We start from the raw sequence: 24,424 nt of genomic DNA on the forward strand, positions 1-24,424 counted from the left end.
ATCTCCCCGAGAACTACGTTAAGGGTACACGTGTCTATGGTGTACTCAGCCCACCTGCACGTTAATTTCACGAGCAAGCTGTTCCGTTGATTGGATCAACTGGAACCCCCGTCGTAACCGATGGAGTACCATGAAATATACATATATCATCATCATCATTGTCATTGTTTTAATGGCCACTTTGACATGCTTCCATAGGTTAAGTGAAATTTGTTGAGGCAGAATTTTTCTAGGGCCAGATTACCTTCATGCTACTGACCCTTAGTTGTTTCCCAGCAAATTAATGTTTTTCCTTCATGCGGACAGGTTTTCATACACATGTGATGGTGAAGTTTGTCTACATGAGAATCGAACCAAATATCAATGGAAACAGTAGTAGTTGTGATACCTGTGCCGGTGGCACATAAAAAGCTCCATCCGAACGTGACCGATGCCAACCCCGCCAGCACCATCCGAACGTGGCCGTTGCCAGTGCAGCCTCCACTGGCTTCCATGCCGGTGGCACATAAGAAGCTCCATCCGAACGTGACCGATGCCAACCCCGCCTCGAATGGCTTCTGTGCCGGTGGCACATAAAAAGCACCATCCGAACGTGGCCGATGCCAGCACCGCCCCGACTGGCTTCTGTGCAGGTGGCACATAAAAAGCATCAACCGATCATGGGATCCCGGAACATCTCGCTGTGCTTGAGGAGACCTGTTGAGTCAAGTGCATGTACATGAACATCGAACCAAATATCAATGGAAACAGTTGTTGTGATACCTGTGCCGGTGACACATAAAAAGCACCATCTGAACGTGGCCGTTGCCAGTGCAGCCTCAACTGGCTTCTGTGCCGGTGGCACATAAAAAGCACCATCCGAACGTGGCCGATGCCAGCACCGCCTTGACTGGCTTCTGTGCCGGTAGCACATAAAAAGAAAAAAAAAAGCACCAACCGATCGTGGCCGTTGCCAGACCCCTCTGGCACCTGTGCAGGTGGCACGTAAAAAGCACCCACTACACTCACGGAGTGGTTGGCGTTAGGAAGGGCATCCAGCTGTAGAAACACTGCCAGACCAGACTGGAGCCTGGGGCAGCCCCTGGCTCCCCAGACCCCGGTCGAACCGTCTAACCCATGCTAGCGCGGAAAATGGACGTTAAACGATGATGATGATGATGAAGGACAAGGGAGACAACCACAACTATCATCATCATCGTCGTCGTCGCCACCACCACTGCTGCCATGTAAAAAGCACCCCATACACTCTGTAAAGTGGTTGGCATTAGGAAGGGCATCCAACCATAGAAACCATGCCAAAACAGACAACTGAAGCCTGGTGCAGCTCCCTGGCCTCCTCGCTCCTGTCAAACCATGCATCTCATGTTAACATGGAAAACAGACATTAAATGATGATGATACTTTCATCCATGTGGTTCCAATACATGCAACATGTCCCATAGATATCCCTTGGGTAATGGGAGACAAGGCTGAATAGCTGTTAGGCTGATGCTGGCTATCAAACCAGAAACATGCCCCTGACTGTTATCACCTTGTCCCCAGACAGTCAGCCTGTCCTTTTCCTTAACAGTGTATCAACTCTGGAGGAGTTTTGAGATTATCTCCCCTTCTTGTGGAGCCGTTCTCGGTTGTCAGCTGGGAATTGTGACATCCTCTAAAGCAGTGTTTCTTAACCATTTTCACTTATGGACCCCTTCGATTCCTATTTTACTCAGATGCAAACCCCACAATCATTCAATGTTTAAAAAAATCACGTTATATTTTTATACTTAAATGTGATTAGGCATAGGGGTGGCTGTGTGGTAAGTAGCTTGCTTATGAACCACATGGTTCTGGGTTCAGTCCCACTGCGTTGCACCTTGGGCAAGTGTCTTCTACTATAGCCTTGGACTGACCAAAGCCTTGTGAGTGGATTTGGTAGACAGAAACTGAAAGAAGCCCGTCGTATATATATATATGTATATATATATATGTGTGTGTGCGTGTATGTTTGTGTGTCTGTGTTTGTCCCCCTAGCATTGCTTGACAACCGATGCTGATGTGTTTACATCCCCGTAACTTGAAATAGATATCTTTATGTCTCTGTCCTGTTTGCAGTCAGCTAAAAGACATACCTTCATCTCATTCCAACCCTGGTACTTTCTAGACAAACAGTACCGACTTTCTTCGCAGCGTCAAAATCCTAAGGACTCTAAAAGAAAAAGTTGCCCAGTAAAACGTGTTTATCCAGGTCCTTTTTTTTTTTGTCCTTTCCATTGTCATAAATGCCCCCAAGCTGGTCTGGTTCAGTTATGTTTTGTTTCAGATTGGATCGGATTAGATTTAGATATATTTGAAGGAGAGATTACAAAAGAAAGGAAGGAAGGAAAGAAAGAAAGGAAGGAAGGAAGAAAGGAAGGAAGGAAGAAGGGAAGAAAGAAAGAAAGAAAGAGACAAAGAAAGAAAGAGATAAAGAGAGAAGGAAAGGAAGGAAGAAAGAAAGAGGGAAAGAAAGCGATAAAGAGAGAAAGAAAGAAAGAAAGAGAGAAGGAAAGGAAGGATGGAGAGAGGGGAGAGAGAGAGAATGGAAAGAAGGAAGGAAGGAAGGAAAGAAAGAAAGAATGCTAGACAGACAGACGGACAAATATACATATACATATATAAATCAAAACTTTTGTTTTTTCTCTTTTACCTTCTCAAACTTCCAGATGGGGTGTTGGCCCTTTATAATATAATCCCCTGGTAGAACTTTCCGGAAATAATAACTGTGAAGAAATGAAGAGGAAGAGGATTTCAATTACATTAAAAAAACTGGCAGAAAAGACAAACATTGTTACAAGTGGTTGGACAAACACTCTGGACAAGGAAGTTCTTGGTTATACTGTAGGACATGTTGGTCACAGATGGACTGTTTTTAATTACAGGCCTATTCAAAGCTGATCTGGGATTAAACAACAATAATTAGTTGGACCATGATTGTTATAGATTTAAACACCACAGAAATCACATTATTTCTATTATTAAAGTTACTTTTAATATTATTATTATTATTATTATTATTATTATTATTATTATTATTGAGTGAGAGAGCAGTGAATGCTATCAAAGTGACACTGGGGTAAAATATACGAAGCCCAGTATACCCATCATGAAAACTTCCATCTGATAAGGGTACACCAGGCATTACAGCCATATGTGCGCGACATGGTGATCTCATATCAAGATAAACAGCACATGACCTTGCAGGTGGGGCCCCAGTTTGAATTTTCTTCTGGTCGAGTAGCCCATCCCGCTCAAAAGGTCCCTGAATAAGGGTTGTTTAAGAATGTTGAACAAACCACCCACGTTTCCAGAGGTGAATTATTCAAACCTCCAAGAATTCCTTTCAACACATGGCTATGATGCTCTCCCACTACTTCTGCTCGTGATCAGAGATGCACATATCGTCAGCCACTAAGGGACATGCTCAACTGGTTAAGGTCAAACAACTGACAAGCAAATCTGTGGTATTGAGCAGATTATTATTATTATTGTTATTACCAGTGGTCTGCATGTATAACAAAAGTCATAAGACGTAAAATATTTGTTTATCAGAGTGTATAAATACACAAAGAGAAGACCACCAATAGGACTTCTCACATGCAAGAAAGAGCAGTCACAAACCAAACCATGAAAAAAAATTCCTAAGGCATGTTGCATATGGACACTAGAATGAATAAAAATTCAGTAAACCTTACACTCATGAGTTTCACTGTTAATGACTTAAAAAAATCAATTAATCAATCAATCAATTAAATCAATTAATCTTTTTCGTGGTTTGTGTTGTGACTGCTCTTTCTAACATGTAAGAAGTCCTATCAGTGGTCTTCTCTTTGTGTATTTATACACTCTGATAAACAAATATATATATATATATATATATATATATATATATATAACTATGAGAGGGAATCCACTATGTGGACGCTCTTACGCTAGATATAGATCCGCAAAGGGACGCAACCACTAAATATTGTTCTCAAGAAATAATTCAACACACGTGCTTGGCGTGTTGAATTATTTCTTGAGAACAATTCTTAGTGGTTGAGTCCCTTTGCGGATCTATATCTAGCGTAAGAGCGTCCACATAGTGGATTCTCTCTCATAGTCGTGTATTAATAATATTTACTGAATCTCAGTCTTTTATACGCTAGACCACTTGGTGTTTAAATTGATGTTATTAAATTAATATCCAATTTTTTTCACCCTCATTTTGACTTTAATTATATATATATATATCACCTCCTCCAATGCCCCCTTCCCTCTCAAAAGGTTTTTTTTTTGTCTTTCAAGTACTTGGTGACCCTGTCAGTGCAGGTGCCACTTAAAAGCACCCAGTCCTCACTGTAAAGTGGTTAGCATTTGGAAGGGCATCCAGCTGTAAAAACTTTGCCAAAACTGGCCTCGCCTGTGCTTTTGCCACGTAAAAAGCCCTAAGTCGATTCTGCTGAGTGGCAGGTGTTAGGAAGGACATCTAGCTGTAAAAATCCTGCCAAAACAGGTACAGACGTCTGGTGCTGGCTTCTACCTGGCCAGCTCTTGTGAAACCATCCCACCCATGCTAGCATGGAAGGTGGATTTTAAACAATGATGATGAACCTTCCTCACAGTTTCCGTCTACCAAATTCACTCACAAAGCATTGGTCAGCCTGAGTCTACAGAAGGAAACAGCAGCCCAAGGTACTCCACAGTGAGACTGAACCTAAAACCACATGGTTGCAAAGTGAGCTTCTTAATACTACAGTCATGTTTTTACACCTGTGACAGGTGAACAATCTAATCTAACAACAGAAGTTACAAAATGCAAAAAAAAAAATTGCATGGAAACATACAAATCCCCTTCTTTTGACACTGTGGTCTGTAATACTTCAGAGCCATCAGAAGTCATCAGGCTCAGTTTCACATTTCCGGGACCAGTCTTCTCACCTTTACTCAACACCTGTGTAGATAAAAGCAGACAAAAGTCTAATTAAAATATTTTAAACAATTACAACATAGTGAAAAAAGAAAAACATAAACAAACAAACAGAGGTTTATTTGATGGAGCAAATCAGTTGTTTGCTGATTCCGGTTAACAAAAGTTCATATTTTTGGGAGTTTTCTCCATCTGGCAGGGTAACTTCAACTGATGAGACACACAATGAGGTCGAAACACCATAGTGTCTCAAAGACACCTTCCATTAGTGAATCACATATGTTATGAACAAACATCACCTTAACCTTTTAGCGTTTAAACCGGCCAAATCCGGCCTAATATGTTCTATATGTTTTATATTCAAACTGGCGATATCTAGCCTCTCACTCCTAACCTACAATGCCATTCTGAAAATAAACAATCACATCATTGAAACCTCAAAGCTATAAGATATTGCATGATTAATTCAAAACAATTTGAGTGAAAAAGTATTACATTTAACAGAGTAGTCTGAACACTAAAGGGTTAAGGCAGGAGGTATTCTCTGGAGGTGAAAAGCAACAACGATCAGCATGGTGGTAGTGGTGTTGGTGGTGGTGTTAGTGATGGCAGTGGTTGTGGTGGTGGGTCTTTGAAGTATGTAGACAGTCATTCTTCATGCCTCTGAAGGGATAAGATTATCAGTTTTATTCTTCTGGCAGAAACGTTAGCACACCGGGCGAAATGGGTAGCCATATTTCGTCTGAGTTACGTTCTGAGTTCAAATTCCGCCGAGGTTGACTTTGCCTTTCATCCTTTCGGAGTCGATAAATTAAGTACCAGTTACGCACTGGGGTCGATGTAATCGACTTAATCTGTTTGTCTGTCTTTGTTTGTGCCCTCTGTGTTTAGCCCTTGTGGGTAGTAAAGAAATAGGTATTTCGTCTGTCTTTACGTTCTGAGTTCAAATTCTGCCAAGGTCGACTTTGCCTTTCATCCTTTCGATGTCGATAAATTAAGTACCAGTTACGCACTGAGGTCGATGTAATCAACTTAATCCGTTTGTCTGTCCTTGTTTGTCCCCTCTGTGTTTAGCCCCTTGTGGGTAGTAAAGAAATAGATTCTTCTTGGATCCTGAAGTGAATTATTAGGCCAATATCGGCATAAAATCCACGGTTAAAGTGGAAGGTGTGTGATAGCAGAATCAAGACCCAATGGGAATCTTGCTTTCCATACAATTATCATCATCACCACCACCATAATCACCATCATCATCATTATCTCCTGAGTGTTGTACTCCAGAGTACACAGAACTCGTTATGCCACTGTGAATGATCTTGAACAAGATGTCCCCAAAAAGACTGCTCCAAGTTACTCTTTTTGAAGTAAGGTGCCCCATGAAGATGATCAACTGGCAATGTTGTTCAAGCACACAATAGACTGCTTCGGGGGATTTGTCTTGAAACTCTGCACTGCGAGTTCAAGACCTGATCAAATCAACTTTAACCTTTCATTGAATAAATAGAAAGGAAGTCAATAATCAATGTGGCCACCCAGAGTGTTGCATTGGATTGGATTGGCTGTTGGACAAGAGATGTCTTGCAGTACCTGTCCCAGACCTTTGTGTTATGACCAAAAGGACATCGTCATCATCGTTTAACATCCGCCTTTTATGCTGGCATGGGTGGGACGCTGGTTCCAAACCATATCCGACCTAAATCCGTGCCCTTTCCTTTTGGCAACATTGGTAGCATGAAGAGAGGGGAGACTCAGTGACACCATTCCAAACAGTTTAACCATGTCACACTATGCCAAATCGAGCAACGCTATTCTACAAAGAAGAAACACAAGACTTACCATTCCACGGATGGAGAAACCCTTGAATTGGAAGTTTATGTCTTCTCCTAAACTGCATTTGTCTGTGCTGCCGTCTACATGTAAACGGACAGATTCTGGTTCTGAAAAAGACAGAATTCTAATGTTAGTTGCCCTTTTCATGAATATACTTCATATTTATTGTTACTAGGGGTTAATAGATCAGTGGAGTTGCTTCGGGTCAGTTGATCAGTGGGGTTGTTAGGGTCAGTAGATCTTTGGAGTTGACAGAGGTCAGTTGACTAATGATGGAGTAGCCAGGGGTTGCTAGATCAAAGGAGCTTCTGAGAATAGTTGATTAATGAATTAGATGAATATATTAAGATTTTGTTTTATAGTTGGGTATCCTTGCTGTCAATAGCACAAACCTATATTACAAGGGATCTCTTATTTCAGACAACTTTGAAGGCCCAAAGCCAGTGAAAGATCTGTAGACGGAAAAAATGACAATATCCCTGGTTGTAGCTCACAATTTTTGGAGAAGCGCAAATGGAAACACACACACACACACAACAGGTCAAAACTGGTTTTCTCTACCACATCCACTCCCAAGGTTTTGGTTGACCCAGAGGTATAGCAGAAGACACTTGCCCCAAGATAGTGTAACCAGGATGACAAACAGAGGGACTGAACCCAAACCATGTGCTTGGGAAACAAACTCCATAACCACACAGCCAGCCTACACACACACACACACACATGTATATGTAGAATTAATAATAAAAAAAAAAGTAGTCAGAAGTTGGTGAAATACTATTAAGTGCTTGTGTTCTTCAGAGATATTTTCGAAAAGTATGACTCCGCACATTCCAAAAATCTCTGTTAAGAACAAAAACATTAAAACCACGACAAAAAATAAACAGTATTTCACCAACCTCTGACTTCTTTCTTTTTTACTAATATATAAAACCTATACAATGCTACAGACACAATACATATATATATATATATATACACACACTTATATACACATACAGTCCTCTTTTCCTGCTGGCATGGGTTGGATGACATGACAGGAGCTGGCAAGTCTGAAAGCTGCACCAGGCTTCAGTTGTTTGTATTGACATGGCTTCTACGGCTGGATGCCCTTCCTGATGCCAACCACTTTACAGAGTGTACTGGGCGCTTTTTGCATGGCACCAGCACCAGCCAGGTCATGGAATACCTTGCAGGACAAAAGACTCTTTGACTGAGGGGTGTGTAATAATAAAGGAGGTGGCTTTGTGACATATGATGAGAGGTTAGAGGGTGAGTAGAGGAAGAAAAGGGGGTGTCTTGCAGTAGAGGAGATACATGACTTCCTCAGTTGGGAGAGAGAGGAGAGATAGAGGAGAGGGGAGTAGAGAGAAAGAAAGGAGAGGGTTTGGTGAAAACTTTTGAAACATTAAGGGCCAATTTCTATTGGATGTTTACAAACTTGCAGTTCAGTTACTCCAAGAATTCTCAGCAAAATTCCTTCAGACAATTTCAACTTGTAAGAGATGTCTCCTTTATTCTAGAAAGAAAAAGTAAAGGAAGGCAAGGACCAGTTTTAGGGATCAGACAACCTTTAATGATACTTACCAAAACTCCAACCTGGTGGTGGTTCAACTTGCAAGATGAAGTCCCCTTTATCATAGAGTGGAACAAGATAGTAGCCATTGTTGGGGGCACAGTCTGTTTGGTATTTTATGCTTCCTTGTAATGTGTACAGTTTCATCTGAAGAAGGAACAAGACAAGAATTGATGTGAAGAGGACAAGCTTTTGTTGTAAATGTTTAGGGATTAGAAAACTAACAGACAAGTCAACTAGTTAACCCATAACCTCGAGGGAATAATAGTAAATTAAGGGGCAACTGGGTTCTACTAAAATGCCTTAAACAAACAGGATAATATATCTTGTCTACAGACACAAAATCATTTGAATCTACAATGTTGCGACCAGAATTTCAGAACCATAACCTTGGAGAAACTTAGCCTCATTTTTCAGAGAATTTTTTTTCAAAATATTTAGCCATTTCATACCAATCTACAAAAGATTGCTCTGATTCTATGATAATAACTTCAGGTTTGAAGTGACTTTAATTAAGACCTTCCATCAAATTTTCAAGTCAGTTTACTAAATTCTTCATTTTGTTCAAAATTAATTGAAACAAGAGCAGAGTAATTAACTGAAACTGGAATATGGTAACAAAAGACTTAACATCATTTAATTTAAAATATTCCATCAAAATTTTATGTCAATTATGTCCTAAATACTAGATTAATAATTTTAAAGTTATTTTATAAATTCCTTCATTATTTTCAAAATTAACTGAAACAAAAGTGTTAATGAAGAAAATTAGTAAAGATTTCATTCGTTGAAATATTGAAAAAATTAAAAATTCAAAAATGAGGAAGAAATTCATAATCTCAAAATTATAGTAATTATCTTTTATGACTGCAGGCGTGGCTGAGTGGTTAAGAGGTTTGCTTCTAAACCACATGGTTTGGGGTTCAGTCCAGCTGTGTGGCACCATGGGCCAGACTGGCCAAAGCCTTGTGAGCAAATATGGTAGACAGAAACTGAAAGAAGCTTGTGCATGTCCCCTTGTCTTGGCATTGTGGGATGAGTGACCCCGTCATACAAGCTGTGTCCTTCATCACCAATAGTCTGCGAGAACCAGGTCTAGTTATGGAGAAATATTACTTCGCTTGGGAACAGGTGATAGTTGACAACAGGAAGGGCATCTGGTCATACAAATCTGGTTCAATAAACTCAATCCAACCCATGCAAGCACAGGTAGTGGACGTTAAAACAATAACAATGACCATATGTAATTGACTGTGTTCTGCAATCAGCTTTTATAAGAAATAGGGTCCTACCTGCCAACAAGATTATGATAAGGAAACATTTTCATTTTGAATAAAAAAAAATAATTTGATCTAATCCACAGGTTCTATCGCCCAAAACTATGTCACAAAAAGTCCAGTCGGTGACAGGAGACTATGTCAAACCTAGACATACCGTTGACATAACTCGACAGAGGCTGCAGGCTCAGAGAACCAGTTTAATCCAGATTAGCTTTAACCAAACAGATTATACAATCTGCTCGGTTAAAGCTAATCTCAAGGATTATAACAAGTGTATATAATATGTAGGTGATACAGATTTCAATGACTGGGTAAAATAAGTGAATGACGACGTGTTATTAAAAAGGGTGGAGAAAATATTGGCAGCATTTAAAAATATTTTAATCAGATTTAATAATATTTAGATTTGGTAGTTTTTCATGTTTTTGACACAAAAACTTAACAAGCAAATATGAGTTAATAAGTTCAGATTTGAACAATTAGAAAATATTTATTTCTTAATTCCAGTTCTGCCCTGATTGAATAGAACTATAGAGAAAAGGTCTTCCAGCTGTGACCACCCCAATTTTTTTTTCAGACATAGTATATACTTTTCTTTTATCTTTTACTTCATTCAGTCGCGGCCATGCTGGAGCTCCATCTTGACAGGTTTAATCAAATCAAATCTACCCCAGTACCTTTTTTTTCCCCCCTAAAGTCTGGTCCTTATTTTATTGATTTCTTATGCCAAACCACTAAGTCATGGGGACGTAAACAAACCAACACTTGTTGTCAACTGGTAGGGGAGGGACAAACACATACACTTTGGAGAGAATATTAATATTAAATTAATATAAAGCGGTGAACTGGCAGAATCGTTAGCATGCCGGACAAAATGCTTAGCAGCATTTCGTCCGTGTTTACATTCTGAGTTCAAATTCCACTGAAGTCGACTTTGCCTTTCATCCTTTCGAGGGCAATAAAATGAGTACTAGTTGAGCACTAGGGTCGATTTGATTGACTTAGCCCTGTCCCTAGGAAATTGCTGGCCTTGTGCCAACATTTGAAACCAATATCAAAATATCATATTTCCATTTAATAACATTAAAGCATTTACGTATTCGTTTCGCTCATTCGGAAAACACACGTCTATTTTTGTATTTTCCCAGCCTGATCGTTTTCGTTTCAGCAGTAGTCCCAACGATATATGTACCCAAAACCAAAAACCACCACACATTATATACGTATTTGCATATATATATACACATACATTACATTACATGTATACACACGTGTGCATTTGCCCATGTAAATATTTATACATACATACAATGTGGGCGAAGGTAAAGAATACGCACATTGGTGTTTAGGGTTAGGGTTACGCCGAAAACGGGTGGTGTGCGTGTGGTTTACCTCCACCCTATACACAGATATTATTTACGAAGTCTCTATTCCAAATCATGCTTCATCACAACAATATCTTATCTTTATTATTATCATCTGCGATTACTCAACAGTTTTCGTCGTAAATGGGGGATGTATAAAAATATCATGGCTTATAGGAAATACCGAAACGAAAAAGAAATGTTCTTTACCAGAGAGATGTTAATGCTGCGATTCCAAAGACAGAAAATCTATACTTTCTGCCAATTCTTATACATCGTTACATCTCTTATATATAATTTATTACTGCTGTTTTTTTAATGTTATCAACAAAACCGTAATCTACACCCTCCAAAACATGTAAGCGAACTTACTATTACCTAGAACATTCCAAAGAATATTCTAGATTAAAGGTAAATATCGTAAAACCCAAAGAATGCTCCAGGGAAGGGGCACTGGCTGGCTAAACAACACAGCAGATATTCTGTGCTTTCGTGGGATTATACAGATAACTGGTTCTCCATAAAGTAAAAATGAGAATGAAAAGTTGTTTTTGGTAAGATATTAAAAATATCAAGAAAAAGCCAGTATTTTAGGATCAGTTCAAAAAGCCTATGGATAAGTTTAATAATTTTCTATGATGAGACCCTAACTCAGCCCCAAATTCGTAAAGCAAAATCGAGATTAGGGTCATTGACAGTATTCAACTAAAGTATTGGTGACCTAAGTTAAGTGATATCACCACAGACTTGAGCTCACCCACCCCCACGGCTTGTTTTACCTATAAATTGCCTTTAAAATGCATAATTTTTAATGAAATTTTCTGGTGATATATTTTAGACATTGTAGATTATGATTATGTCGGGAAAAGTTGTAAAAATGTTTGGGTATGACATTAAACTGCATCCGATGATGAGGATCCAGTTTGGTTGTTCTGGAGTCGTAGGAACGAGGGGTCACCCCTTTCATTATCATTATTCCCAGGTCCTTTCTGACCCGGAACAGTGGTAGACAGACAGGTAGATAGACAGACAGACAGATAGATAGAGGGGGGACCGGTGCTTTACTATCTTCATAAGAAAAAAAGCAAAAAACCTTATGGAAACGTTTCATAATTCTTTAACAGTTCTCTTTGAGTTGGCTCTGAGCCAAGTCCAAAGCTGCTGCTATAACAAGCTTTTATATAATAATATACTTCGCTGACAAGAGACGGGCCACGAGGCTCCCGATTTCGAGGTTTGCAGAACCTAAAATAACATCTTAGATTGCTTGAGGGTCAGAAATTAATACAAGGAGAATATAATCGATTGAAGGGACCTCAATACATGAAATGCACTTTTTTATTATCTCCGTCCCAAGGTGGAAAGAAAAATAAAGTTGACGTCAACAGGATGTGAACGTAGAACAAGGTGCGACAGAAAACGTGTTACAGGATTTCGTCCTTTGAATCTCCATTAAAAGCAAACCATAGTTTTTTTATATTTTATATTCTTGCCAGTTTTTTACGAAATTACTTGGATATTCTTCACATTTACCAAGTTGATATTTCGTCCGCTGTCCTGGCATTTCTGACATACAACTGTTATAATCGGTGGAGCAACAATGGTAATTGTATCTAAAATAGACACGAAGGTACGAAATTTGGAGGAGAGACACATGATATATATTATCCCAGTACAAGTCTGGTATTTTACTTATTATCATCGACCCCGGATAATTAAAAAAGAAAAATTAGCGACAGCCGAATTTGAACACAGAACATAAAGATATTTCTTTACTACCCACAAGGGGCTAAACATAAAGGGGACAAACAGGGATAGACAAAGGGATAAAGTCGATTACATCCACCCCAGTGCTTGACTGGTATTTAATTAATCGACCCCGAAAGGATGAAAGGCAAAGTTGACCTCGGCGGAATTTGAACTCAGAACGTAAAAACAGACGAAATACAGAACATAAAGAGCCAAAAGGAATACAGCAAAGCATTTCGTGATCTTACCATTCTTTCAGTCCACCACCTTTGAATAATGGGTTTTAATTTAGGCACAAACCCAGTACTTTTGAGGGGAGGGGTAGTCGATACCATCGATCCAAATATTTCGCCGATATATTGTATTATGAAAGGATGAAAGACAAGACTAACTTCGGCGTGGTTTGAACCTCAGAACATAAAGAACCAGCAAAGCATTTCGTCCTCTTACCGTTCTGTGAACCTACCACCTTTGAATAATGGGTTTTAATTTAGCCACAAACGGAGTACTTTTGAGGGGAGAGGCTAATCGATCCAAGTATTTGACCGATATATTGTATTATGAACGGATGAAAGGCAAGACTGACTTCGGCGTGGTTTGAACCTCAGAACTTAAGAGTCAAAAGAAATACAGAAAGGGAGGATTCTGACCCTTAAAGGGGCCTGACAATACACTGCAATTAATAATGATAATAGTAATGATATTATTGCGATGATAAAGAGAAAGAAAGGTGGTGGGACTCACCTCAACGAGAGAGAAATTGATCTCGACGTCGGATTTCACGAAACCTCCGCACCCCAAGACACTGTCACAGAGGGACCTTGTGGGAATGTAAATAAATAAGAAGAGAAAACAGGTCAGCATTTCCCCCACCATTGTTTAAAAGAGGTATTTTCTGGTGGATGCGGCGAGAGAGAGAAAAAAGAGGGAGTCGACCCAAAGGAGACGAGACGAAGCAAAGACGGAGAGGAACTTCGGTCTGGAGGAGAGGAAAATCAGAAATAGAAACCAGGGAAGCGCACTTCCGCCGGTTAAGTAGTCGCACTAGAGTTGTGTCCCCTTGGCTAATTAGAAAAAACTTTCTAGAATTACAGGCATTTCTATATCGAGCTGGCAGAAACGTTAGCACGCCGGGCGAAATGCGTAGCCGTATTTCATCTGTCGTTACGTTCTGAGTTCAAATTCCGCCGAGGTCGACTTTGCCTTTTATTTTTTTCGGCGGTCGATAAATTAAGTACCAGTTACGCACTGGGGTCGATGTAATCGACTTAATCCGTCTGTCTGTCCTTGTTTGTCTTCTCTATGTTTAGCCCCTTGTGGGTAATAAAGAAATAGGTATTTCGTCTGCCGCTACGTTCTGAGTTCAAATTCCGCCGAGGTCGACTTTGCCTTTCATCCTTTCAGGGTCGATAAATAACGTACCAGTTACGCACTGAGGTTGATATAATCGACTTAATCCGTCTGTCTGTCCTTGTTTGTCCCCTCTGTGTTTAGCTCCTTGTGGGTAGCAAAGAAATATATATTCTCACATTGAGAACAGCCTAGGAGGAAGAAGAAGGAGGATGAGGTGGTGGTGGTGGTGATGATTGCTTCTGATTTAGGCACACGGCCAGCAATGTTGAGAGAAGCGGGTGGTCGATACCATCGACTCCAGTACTTGATTGGTAACTTAGATAGGTTTCAGCCAGTATTGGCCCCCAGGCCATGTCTACTTTATTTTATCAACCCCTACGGGATGAAAAGCAAATTTGATTTATTGACCCCAAAAGGATGAACGGCAAAGTTGACCTTGGTGGAATTTGAACTCAGAACGTAGTGATGGGTGAAATACTGCTAAGCATATCGTCCAGCATGCTAACGTTTCTGCCAGCTCACCACCTTCATCATCATCATCATCATCAGCGTTTAACGTCCGTTTTCCATGCTGGCATGGGTTGGAAGGTTTGACTGAGGTCTGGAGAGCCAGTGGCTGCACCAGGCTCCAATCTGATCTGGCAATGTTTCTACAGCTGGATGCCCTTCCTAACGCCAACCACTCCGAGAGTGTAGTGGGTGCTTTTTATGTGTCACCAGCACAGGAGCCAGTCAGGCGGCACTGGCATCAACATGTTTGGCTAGTGCTTTTCACATGCCACCGTGACCACTAACCACCAATTTAGGCAGTTTATTCCATTCACTGAAATACTTCAAACTAAATATATACAACCAGATTTGAATGGTCACTTTAACAAGTTTATTTTGTAAATGTGTGTTTTTGAGTTCAAATCTTATGTGAATTTAATCAAATAGTGTTAAGAAAATATTGGGGTGAATTGGTAGTCGTTAGAGCATCAGATAAGAAAGCTTAGTGTTGTTAGTTTTGCTCTCTGTGTTCTGAGTTCTAATCCTACTGAGGTATCAATTTAGCTTTTCATTCTTATGGGACCAATAAATAAAGTACCAGTTATATAGGCGCAGGAGTGGCTGTGTGGTGAGTAGCTTGCTAACCAACCACATGGTTCCAGGTTCAGTCCCACTGCGTGGCATCTTGGGCAAGTGTCTTCTACTATAGCCTCGGGCCGACCAAAGCCTTGTGAGTGGATTTGGTAGACAGAAACTGAAAGAAGCCTGTCGTATATATGTATATATATATATGTATGTGTGTGTGTGTTTGTGTGTCTGTGTTTGTCACCCTAGCATTGCTTGACAACCGATGCTGGTGTGTTTACGTCCCCGTCACTTAGCGGTTTGGCAAAAGAGACCGATAGAATAAGTACTGGGCTTACAAAGAATAAGTACCGGGGTCGATTTGCTCGACTAAAGGTGGTGCTCCAGCATGGCCGCAGTCAAATGACTGAAACAAGTAAAAGAGTAAAGTTATGTATGGTGGAGCTAACCACTTCTTTCTCTGCATCACTTACATTGCAATGTGACGGGTCAACAAGGACTGCTTAAAGCCAATGCCATCTAAGGTCATGGGCACACAGGGCACTTGCCCTGGGACCCAATTCTAATTTATGTATGCTATGGCACACTCATATATTGTGTATGCAGTGGGGTCTGGTGCATAGCATTGCCAGGTGTGGTGGTGTGTGTGGGTAGCTATGATACTACTTAGATGGTTCGGTTCATAAGGTCCCTTCTCCGTTACCTCTGAAGAAAAGGGGAGGAAGAGAGCAGCATCCTCTTCACAAGAAAATTTCACATACAAAATTGAAAACAAAATGGGTTTCATGACTAAAATACTCAAAGAAAAGACTACCAGAACGTATGGGATGCAGTCGTCTTCTACAGACCTTGCCTTAGGACCATACGAAGAATTTCTTGGTGCAGCTGTTTTATTCAAAATTTCTATTTCCGTTGAGTATGCAAATTTATAAGTTAAACATATTAAATTGGCAACCCTTGTCTGGCCATATAGGAGCACTCTGTCAGTTACGACAAGGGTTCCAGCTGATACGATCAACAGAACAGCCTGCTCGTAAAATTAACGTGCAAGTGGCTGAGCACTCCACAGACATGTGTAACCCTAACGTAGTTCTCAGGGAGATTCAGCATGACAAGGCTGGCCCTTTGAAATACAGGTACAACTCATTTTTGCCAGCTGAGTGGACTGGAGCAACGTGAAATAAAGTGTCTTGCTCAAGGACACAAGGTGTCACTGGGAATTGAACTCACGACCTTACAATCGTGAGCCGAATGCCTTAACCACTAAGCTATGTGCCTTCTGGCCATATATATTTAGGTTGAAACACAGAACAAACTACCTGCATCGGTTGTCAGAACAGAGCATCCTCCAAAAATTCCATGCTTTCCAAAATTCACCAACGCTCCTCCTGCGATTCTTTCCTTTTCACAATTCTTTTACTGTTCACTTTCCTGCCTTTTTTGTATTTCATTGTTTACTGTGCATGTATTTAACCCTTTCGTTACCAACCCGACTGAAACTGCCTCAGGCTCTGTAGTACAAATGTCTTGTTTTCATAAGTTTTGAATTTAAAATCTTCCACCAAACCTTAGTCACAATTTATGTTCCTAACACTAGCTAAATGATAACTAAGTTATTTTACTAAATTCTTTGTTATATTTAAGATTAATTGAAAGAAACACAGAGCACCTCAAAATAAATACAGTAACGAAAGGGTTAAGGTATTCATTGCTGTCTCTCCCTACTTGACTTATAGCAGCTTTCTGTCCCTCTTTTAACCTTTTCCAGCAAGCTGTAGTGCCCCAGAACACTGTACACAATAAACCCATTATTAGTATTCCTATTATGGTTGCATTATCATCATCGTTTAAAGACCACTTTCCATGCTGGCATGGGTTGGACAGTTTGACTGAAAACTTGTAAGCCAGGGATGGCAGGGGGACTGTTACACTGGGTCCCAACCTGATTTGGCAAGGTTTCTACGGTTGGATGCCCTTCCAAATGCCAACAACTCCAAGAGTGTAGTGGGTGCATTTTATGTGCAACTGACCTGACACCAGCATCAGCCATGACTATGGAAACACTTGGCTTGACAGAGCAACACAAGCAAAGTGTATGCAGTCCAAGAATTTGGACCTGGAGATCTCCATTTCCAGTGACTTCGAGGGCCACCTCTTAGTGGTGTTGGGCATCAACAAAGAACCCTCGATTACAAGACAACCAAAGTTTTTATTTTTCCCAAGGTCTGGGGTCTCCCGCCCCTAAGCCCTAGACCATCAACAAAGTGTATCACCAAGGGTCTTGGTCACTTGTCACTACCTTCATGAGGCCCAATGCTCAAATGGTACCTTTTTACGTTCTGCCAGTCAGACGGCACTAGCATCGGCCACTAGCATTTACCATGCTACGCCAGACTTCACGGTCCATCATGGCATTACGGAGGTCCTGTTGCTGGATGCCTGTATACCTGGAGATTACATCACACTCTCCTACACTGATGTAATCTCCAGGGATACAGGCATCCAGCAACAGGACCTCCGTAATGCCATGATGGACCGTGAAGTCTGGCGTAGCATGGTAAATTCCATTGTCTCGACCACAGTCGAACAATGATGATGATGATGATGATGATCAGCCACGACTACAATCTCACTCAGTTTCACAGGTCTAGTGTTAGGAAGGGCGTCCAGCGGCAGAAACATTGTCAGATCAGACTGGAGCCTGGTGCAGCCACTGGCTCTCCAGACCTCAGTCAAACCGTACAACCCATTCCATCATGGAAAACAGACATTAAATGATGATGCTGTTTCATTCAGGCACTGCTTCTACAGCTGGATGCCCTCCCTAACACCAAGAAGTCAACAGAGTGTACTCGGTGCATCTTACCATATCAGCACCAAAGTCCTCAACAACTAGAAAGCACTACAAAGCAGGTGCTGGCGTCGGGTACAGTCCTCTGGTTCACCACCACCACCACCACCACCACCACCACCACCACCATCACCACCACCACCATCACCACCATCACCACCACCACCATCACCACCACCACCACCATCACCACCACCACCACCATCATCATCACCATCACCACCACCACCACCACCACCACCACCCACCACCACCATCACCATCACCATCATCGTTTAACGTCCGTTCTCCATGCTAGCATGGGTTGGACGGTTCGACCGGGGATCTGGGAAGCCAGAAGGCTGCACCAGGCTCCAGTCTGATCTGGCAATGTTTCCACAGCTGGATGCCCTTCCTAATGCCAACCACTCCGTGAGTGTAGTGGGTGCTTTTTACGTGCCACCTGCACAGGTGCCAGGCGAGGCTGGCAACGGCCATGGTCGGATTGGTGCATTTTATGTGCCACCGGCACGGAAGCCAGTCGAGTCGGCACTGGCTTCAGCCACGATTCGGATGGTGCTTTTTACATGCCACCGGCACGGAAGCCAGTCGAGGCAGCACTGGCTTCGGATGTTCGTCAGTTCATATTAAACCCTCCAGCCCATGCCAGCATGGAACGGGGTCGTTGAATGAGTATGATGTCTGAAAATGGTTCCATTAAAACAATCAACACTTTTATGCGTTACAATGAGGTTGAAATAAAAATCAAGACAAAACAGTTTTAGATAAAAATTTTGATTTTCTTTTATATATAAAGGAAGTTTACAATAAGCCTTCTGCATAAAATCAAAATCCTGTACATTGCTTCAAAGATGTTTTTATTACACACACAGACACACACACATTTCCATGAGATTAATTCTAAACAACCTCAAAGAAAAGTTGTGTACAAAAATACATTTTCTTCTGTAGCAATACTGTCTCCCACTAACAACACTTTGTACCTCCCTTATATATATATATATATATATATATATATATATACATATATACATACATACATACACATATACACACAAACATATATGCATACATACATATATGCATACATATATACATACATACATATATGCATACATACATACATACATATATATACATACATACATATACATACATACATATACATACATACATATACATACATACATACATATATATACATACATACATATATGCATACATATAAATACATACATACACATACATACATACATATATACATATATACATACATATAAATACATACATATATACACACATATAAATACATACATATATACACATACATACATACATATATACATACATATATACATATACATACATACACACAAACACACATACATATATGCATACATACATACATATGCACATACATATATACATACATATATATAGATACATATATACATACATATATACATACATACATACATACATACACAAACACACATACACACAAACACACATACATACATAGATATTTATAAGGGAGGCACAATAAAGTGTGACACCAAATTTGGGCTCTTTAGTGGCATCCACAATCCACTCTGGCATCTTGTATAGAAATGCATGAAGCACCAAACTCGGTTTTCACACTTCTTTGCAGATGAAATAGAAGCTACTGGGGATTGGCTGAGAAATTTTGTCACTCCCTCCACATTCGCCCACCCTTGGTCCTTCAGATCTCCACCCGCCTCTGTTTCACCCTCTTTGAAATTCCCTGAAGAGGGTGTAAGAACTTTTGCCAGTAAAGACAGGAAATTCTTTGAGCAAGAAATAATGGATCAGCCCACCAGATGGCAGAAGGATTCTGGAACGAAATGGTAATTATATCATTCGTAGAACATAACACATTTTGTTTAAAATTTGTGTCTGATTTTTGCTTTAAAAACCCCCAAAATAGACGTTTTAGCCAACCCAATATATAAATGAAGAGAGAGAGAAAAGTCAAAAAAATTGATATTGGTTCTTTGGAAGACAGAAGCAGTGAGAAGTATTTCTTGTACACAGGTGTGCCACATTGTGATGATGTAAATGCACCTGAGTCGTGAGTTCAGTCCCAGGTAGGAACATCCAGCAAGGAAGGTGATGGGTGATACGGTGCTTCAATTAAAGATCCACATTATATTCACACCAGACAATCCTAAGTTGACTCTCCTGAAAAAAGAACAGAGAAACGGTTATATACATATAAAGTTAATCCAAACAAGAAAGCACAAAAAAAAAAACAACACGAGGACGTGGAACAAATATAGTATTATTGGATGCTCAGGAAGGAAGGGAAGAAGGAGGATTTAACGTTTCGAGCAGAGCTCTTCGTCAGAAACATAGAAGGGAAGACAGAGGAAAAAAATCGCCAACGGTACACACGCGGTCACAAAATAATATATAAATATATGCATGTATACATACATATATGTACATACCTACATATATATGTATATATACAGGCATATGTGGGTAGAGGACATCAAAAAAACATAGACAAAATGGAAAACAAGAACATAGAAAACAAACTTCTTTTCAAACAACGAAAGAAACAAACAGAGAAAGGAGACAGGGGCAACATAAAGAACATTCCCTTCATCAGTTGTTCCCTGTTTTATCTACTCTGTGTTTCGAAGGTAAGGACAATATGTGACTTCGTTGAAACAGTCCTTTCTGCAAAGCAAATTAAATAAAATTTGGGATTTTTTGCGGAGGGTTAAAGTGGTAACAAAAACAGGAGAGTGAGAACAAAACAGTAAAAACAAATGGTGAGGACTGCTAAGGCAAGACGATGTGAAGTGGTGAACGCTGGGAAAAACGAGCTTTGAGAAGAGACAGGCAAAAGTATGTCTTATCTTTAGGAAGGAAGTGGAAGAAAGGAAGATGGATAGTCGTTGGTCATGTGTGAGCAATGAGAGTCAAGGAGGAAGAGTGAGAGAGAGAGGGAATGGTGAAGGGGAGAGGAGAAGAATAGGGAAAGGGTGGGAAAGAAAAACAGAAAGGAAGAAGATTATATATATATATATATATATATATATATATATATATATATATATATAATGATAAATGATGTATATAAGAATTTTTTTAATGAAAAGTGAAGAATACATAAAGAGTGAAATGATGCCAAACTTCGACTTACCCTAGCATTCCATGTTCCTTTGCTTTGATGTGATAGAGGAACAAGAGTAGAGCGTGGAACATGTTATTCCTACCCTGTATTCAAAGAGAATTGAAATTATGTTAAAAAGAAACAAAATTTGAAAAATTTGAAAACCACCACCACCACCACCACCATCATCATCATCATGTCAATGTCTGCATTTTTTTTGTTTGTTTTTTATAAGCCTTGAGGATCAAAGGGTCAGCCGTCCAGTAAAACACCCCTGCACCCCTTGGTGTCCTGTCATCTATTTCATCCGTGTTGGCCAATGTCCAAACACATCTGACCACATCACTTCTTCCATAATCTCTTCGCGTCTTTCAGCTGCCTTCCCACATTAACATGTAGTATTTCACTCACCTTGCAGGTATCATGTAGCAGTGGTGCCTACTTACAGCTAGGTAGACTGGGTTATTGATACATGACTGCCTTCACCATGGACAAAGTTCAATGCTAATGACAGGGCCCAGTGTGCCGAATTTCCAGTTGACAGTCTGAATCCCTATCGAACCAGTCCCCTGTAACTATCCAACAACCCTTTAAAAATTACAGGGTCCCCCCCCCCCCATTTCTCATTTTCTGAACATGACAAAAGCCCCACCTTTTTTACACTGGAAGTATTTTCAACCTTTTTGCCATCGTATTTCTGCTGAAATCCACTAGATTCCATAGACTAGTATTTTGTTTTATAATAATTATTAATGTGTCACTAACGACAATGTAATTTACCTGGATGGCTCTACTTACCTTTGGTAAATTATAAACATGTTCTCCAATGGTCACCTGGAAATGAGGTGGATTAATGTTTGTTTGGTAGATGTAAAAATTGGACTTTTTGGTGAGATCTGAGGGAGAAAGAGAGATTAATTAAAAACAATTGCAGACACAAATTTTAGAATAATTTCAATATTACACACACACACACACATAAGTGTCTGTGTGTCTGTAATTTGTATATTTAATGGAAATTTGATCAATGATTACATTGTGTGAGATGCATGTTTAATTGAGATGTGTGGCTGTGTGGTAAGTAGTTGCTTACCAGCCACATGGTTCCGGGTTCAGTCCCACTGCATGGCACCTTGTGCAAGTGTCTTCTACTATAGCCTCGGGCCGACCAATGCCTTGTGAGTGGATTTGGTAGACGGAAACTGAAAGAAGCCTGTCGTATATATGTATGTGTTTGTGTGTATATGTTTGTGTGTGTGTGTATATGTTTGTGTGTCTGTGTTTGTCCCCCTAGCATTGCTTGACAACCGATGCTGGTGTGTTTACATCCCCGTCACTTAGCGGTTCGGCAAAAAGAGACCGATAGAATAAGTACTGGGCTTACAAAGAATAAGTCCCAGGTTCGATTTGCTCGACTAAAGGTGGTGCTCCAGCATGGCCGCAGTCAAATGACTGAAACAAGTAAAAGAGTAAGAGTACAGGATAGTTTTGTTATGTAAGTGTTCAATAAAAACACACACACATTCATAAAGGGTAAAGATCCCCTTCGGTCATGAATGCATCTAGAAAGTTACCCTCTGAGTCACAAGTCTGGGCAAGGTTGTTTGTGGAAGGCCAGCAGTCACCCATGCATACCAGCCTCTCCTCTCCACACCACCCATGTTATCCAAGGGTAAAAGTAAAGGGGTCGATATAGCTTGGCACCTGCGACATCGCAACTCATTTCTACATCTGAGTGAACTGGAGCAACATGAAATAAAGAGTCTTGCTCAAGAACACAACACACAGACTGGTCCAGGAATTGAACTCACTGCCTCATGATTGTGAGTCCAATGCTATAACCACTGAGCCATGTGCCTTCAACATTAAAGAACCACATTATACTGAATGTGTCCTCTTCTAAGACAGTACATGTGATTTGAGGGAGATTCGACTATGATTTTTAGCAGAGAAAACTAGTGTTGTCATCAATGTAGGATGTACGATTTGAGGGAGATTTGGCTACTACATAAGTAAATCAAGTGACTAAATGAAGGATCTCCTGTTGGTACTACTGGTACATATCAAAGCAGAGAAGAAAGCAAAAGATTATAAGAGGGACAGAGCTACAAATTACCAGGCATTTTACCCAGCCCAGCCACTTTGGCCCCACATCAACAGAAATAGGGTCCCCCAAAAAATAGGAGAATTCCAAGAACACACTCACCAGGCTTGTTTGGGGTTTTCATGAAATACTGCGAACTGAAGGTACGCTGGTCTGGAAATTTTGGATGAACAGGAAGCCGAGAGTCCATATATGTGCAAAAGAGATGCATGACAAGCTGAAAGGGAAAAAGATGATGGTTTTAACGTCCATTTTTCCATGTCTGCATGGGTCAGAAAGAATTTGTTGAGGCAGATTTTCTGTGGCTGGATGCCTTCCCTGTCCTCAAGAGCAAGGTAATATTTCCTCATCACAGGTCATGTTTTCAAAGATAATTGGGAATGAATGACACCACTTGTATGACAGTGAGGCTTGTTTACAACTATAAAGCGATGTCTAGACAAAGAGGGACACACACACACACACACATGGGCAGGTGTTGGTGTGGTTAAGAAGTTTGCCTCAGAGCCACATGGTTTTGGGTTCAGTCCCACAGCATGACACCCTGGGTGTCTTCTACTATAGCCCCAGGGTGACCAAAGCCTTGTGAGTGGATTTGGTCGATGGAAACTGAAAAGAAGCCTGTCGTGTGTGTGAATGCATTAGTGTCACTTGTCTTGATATCACTTGATAGTTCCTCATTCTCTCTCTCTCCCCAACATCACCATCACCAGAGGCCACGGGCTATTGACTGACAGTTTCTCTTATCATCACATCATTTTATGAATGGCCCTGTGTCGGTGGCACGTAAAAGCACCATCCGTTCGTGTCCGTTGCCAGCATCGCCTGGCCCCGTGCCGGTGACACGTAAAAGCACCATCCGTTCGTGGCCGTTTGCCAGCTCTGTCTGGCACCTGTGCAAGTGGCATGTAAAAAACACCCACTACACTCGCGGAGTGGTTGGCGTTAGGAAGGGCATCCAGCCGTAGAAACACTGCCAGATCTGACTGGGCCTGACGAAGCCTTCCAGCTTCACAGACCCCAGTTGAACCGTCCAACCCATGCTAGCATGGAAAGCGGACGCTAAATGATGATGATGATATAAATACAGTGTACATTTAAACACATAAGAGATGGCTATAACAGGACATATGACTTGCTAGAAAGAGTAGTTAAACTACAAACC

The 24,424-nt window shown here is 40.6% G+C and overlaps 2 protein-coding genes across 2 annotated transcripts in view; both read right to left on the reverse strand.

The window, feature by feature from the left end:
- LOC115221500 (nodal modulator 1) overlaps positions 1–13,738 on the reverse strand; it is a 48,567-nt gene extending 34,829 nt beyond the window's left edge. The window contains exons 1-5 of the mRNA XM_029791698.2: positions 13,477–13,738; positions 8,351–8,486; positions 6,770–6,870; positions 4,851–4,957; positions 2,672–2,744 (exon numbers count right to left, since the gene is read on the reverse strand). Coding sequence (XP_029647558.1) covers positions 2,672–2,744; positions 4,851–4,957; positions 6,770–6,870; positions 8,351–8,486; positions 13,477–13,608 — 549 coding nt within the window. The 5' untranslated portion in view covers positions 13,609–13,738. The remainder of the gene's footprint in view (positions 1–2,671; positions 2,745–4,850; positions 4,958–6,769; positions 6,871–8,350; positions 8,487–13,476) is intronic.
- Positions 13,739–19,452: 5,714 nt separating this feature from the next.
- Positions 19,453–24,424, reverse strand: part of LOC115221742 (transmembrane protein 209) — a 30,084-nt gene continuing 25,112 nt past the window's right edge. Inside the window, exons 13-16 of the mRNA XM_029791958.2 lie at positions 23,362–23,476; positions 21,954–22,051; positions 21,186–21,259; positions 19,453–20,212 (exon numbers count right to left, since the gene is read on the reverse strand). Of these exons, the coding sequence (XP_029647818.1) occupies positions 20,161–20,212; positions 21,186–21,259; positions 21,954–22,051; positions 23,362–23,476 (339 nt within the window). The 3' untranslated portion in view covers positions 19,453–20,160. The remainder of the gene's footprint in view (positions 20,213–21,185; positions 21,260–21,953; positions 22,052–23,361; positions 23,477–24,424) is intronic.

This window comes from Octopus sinensis, linkage group LG18 (genome assembly GCF_006345805.1).
Source record: "Octopus sinensis linkage group LG18, ASM634580v1, whole genome shotgun sequence".
Lineage (NCBI taxonomy): Eukaryota > Metazoa > Mollusca > Cephalopoda > Octopoda > Octopodidae > Octopus > Octopus sinensis.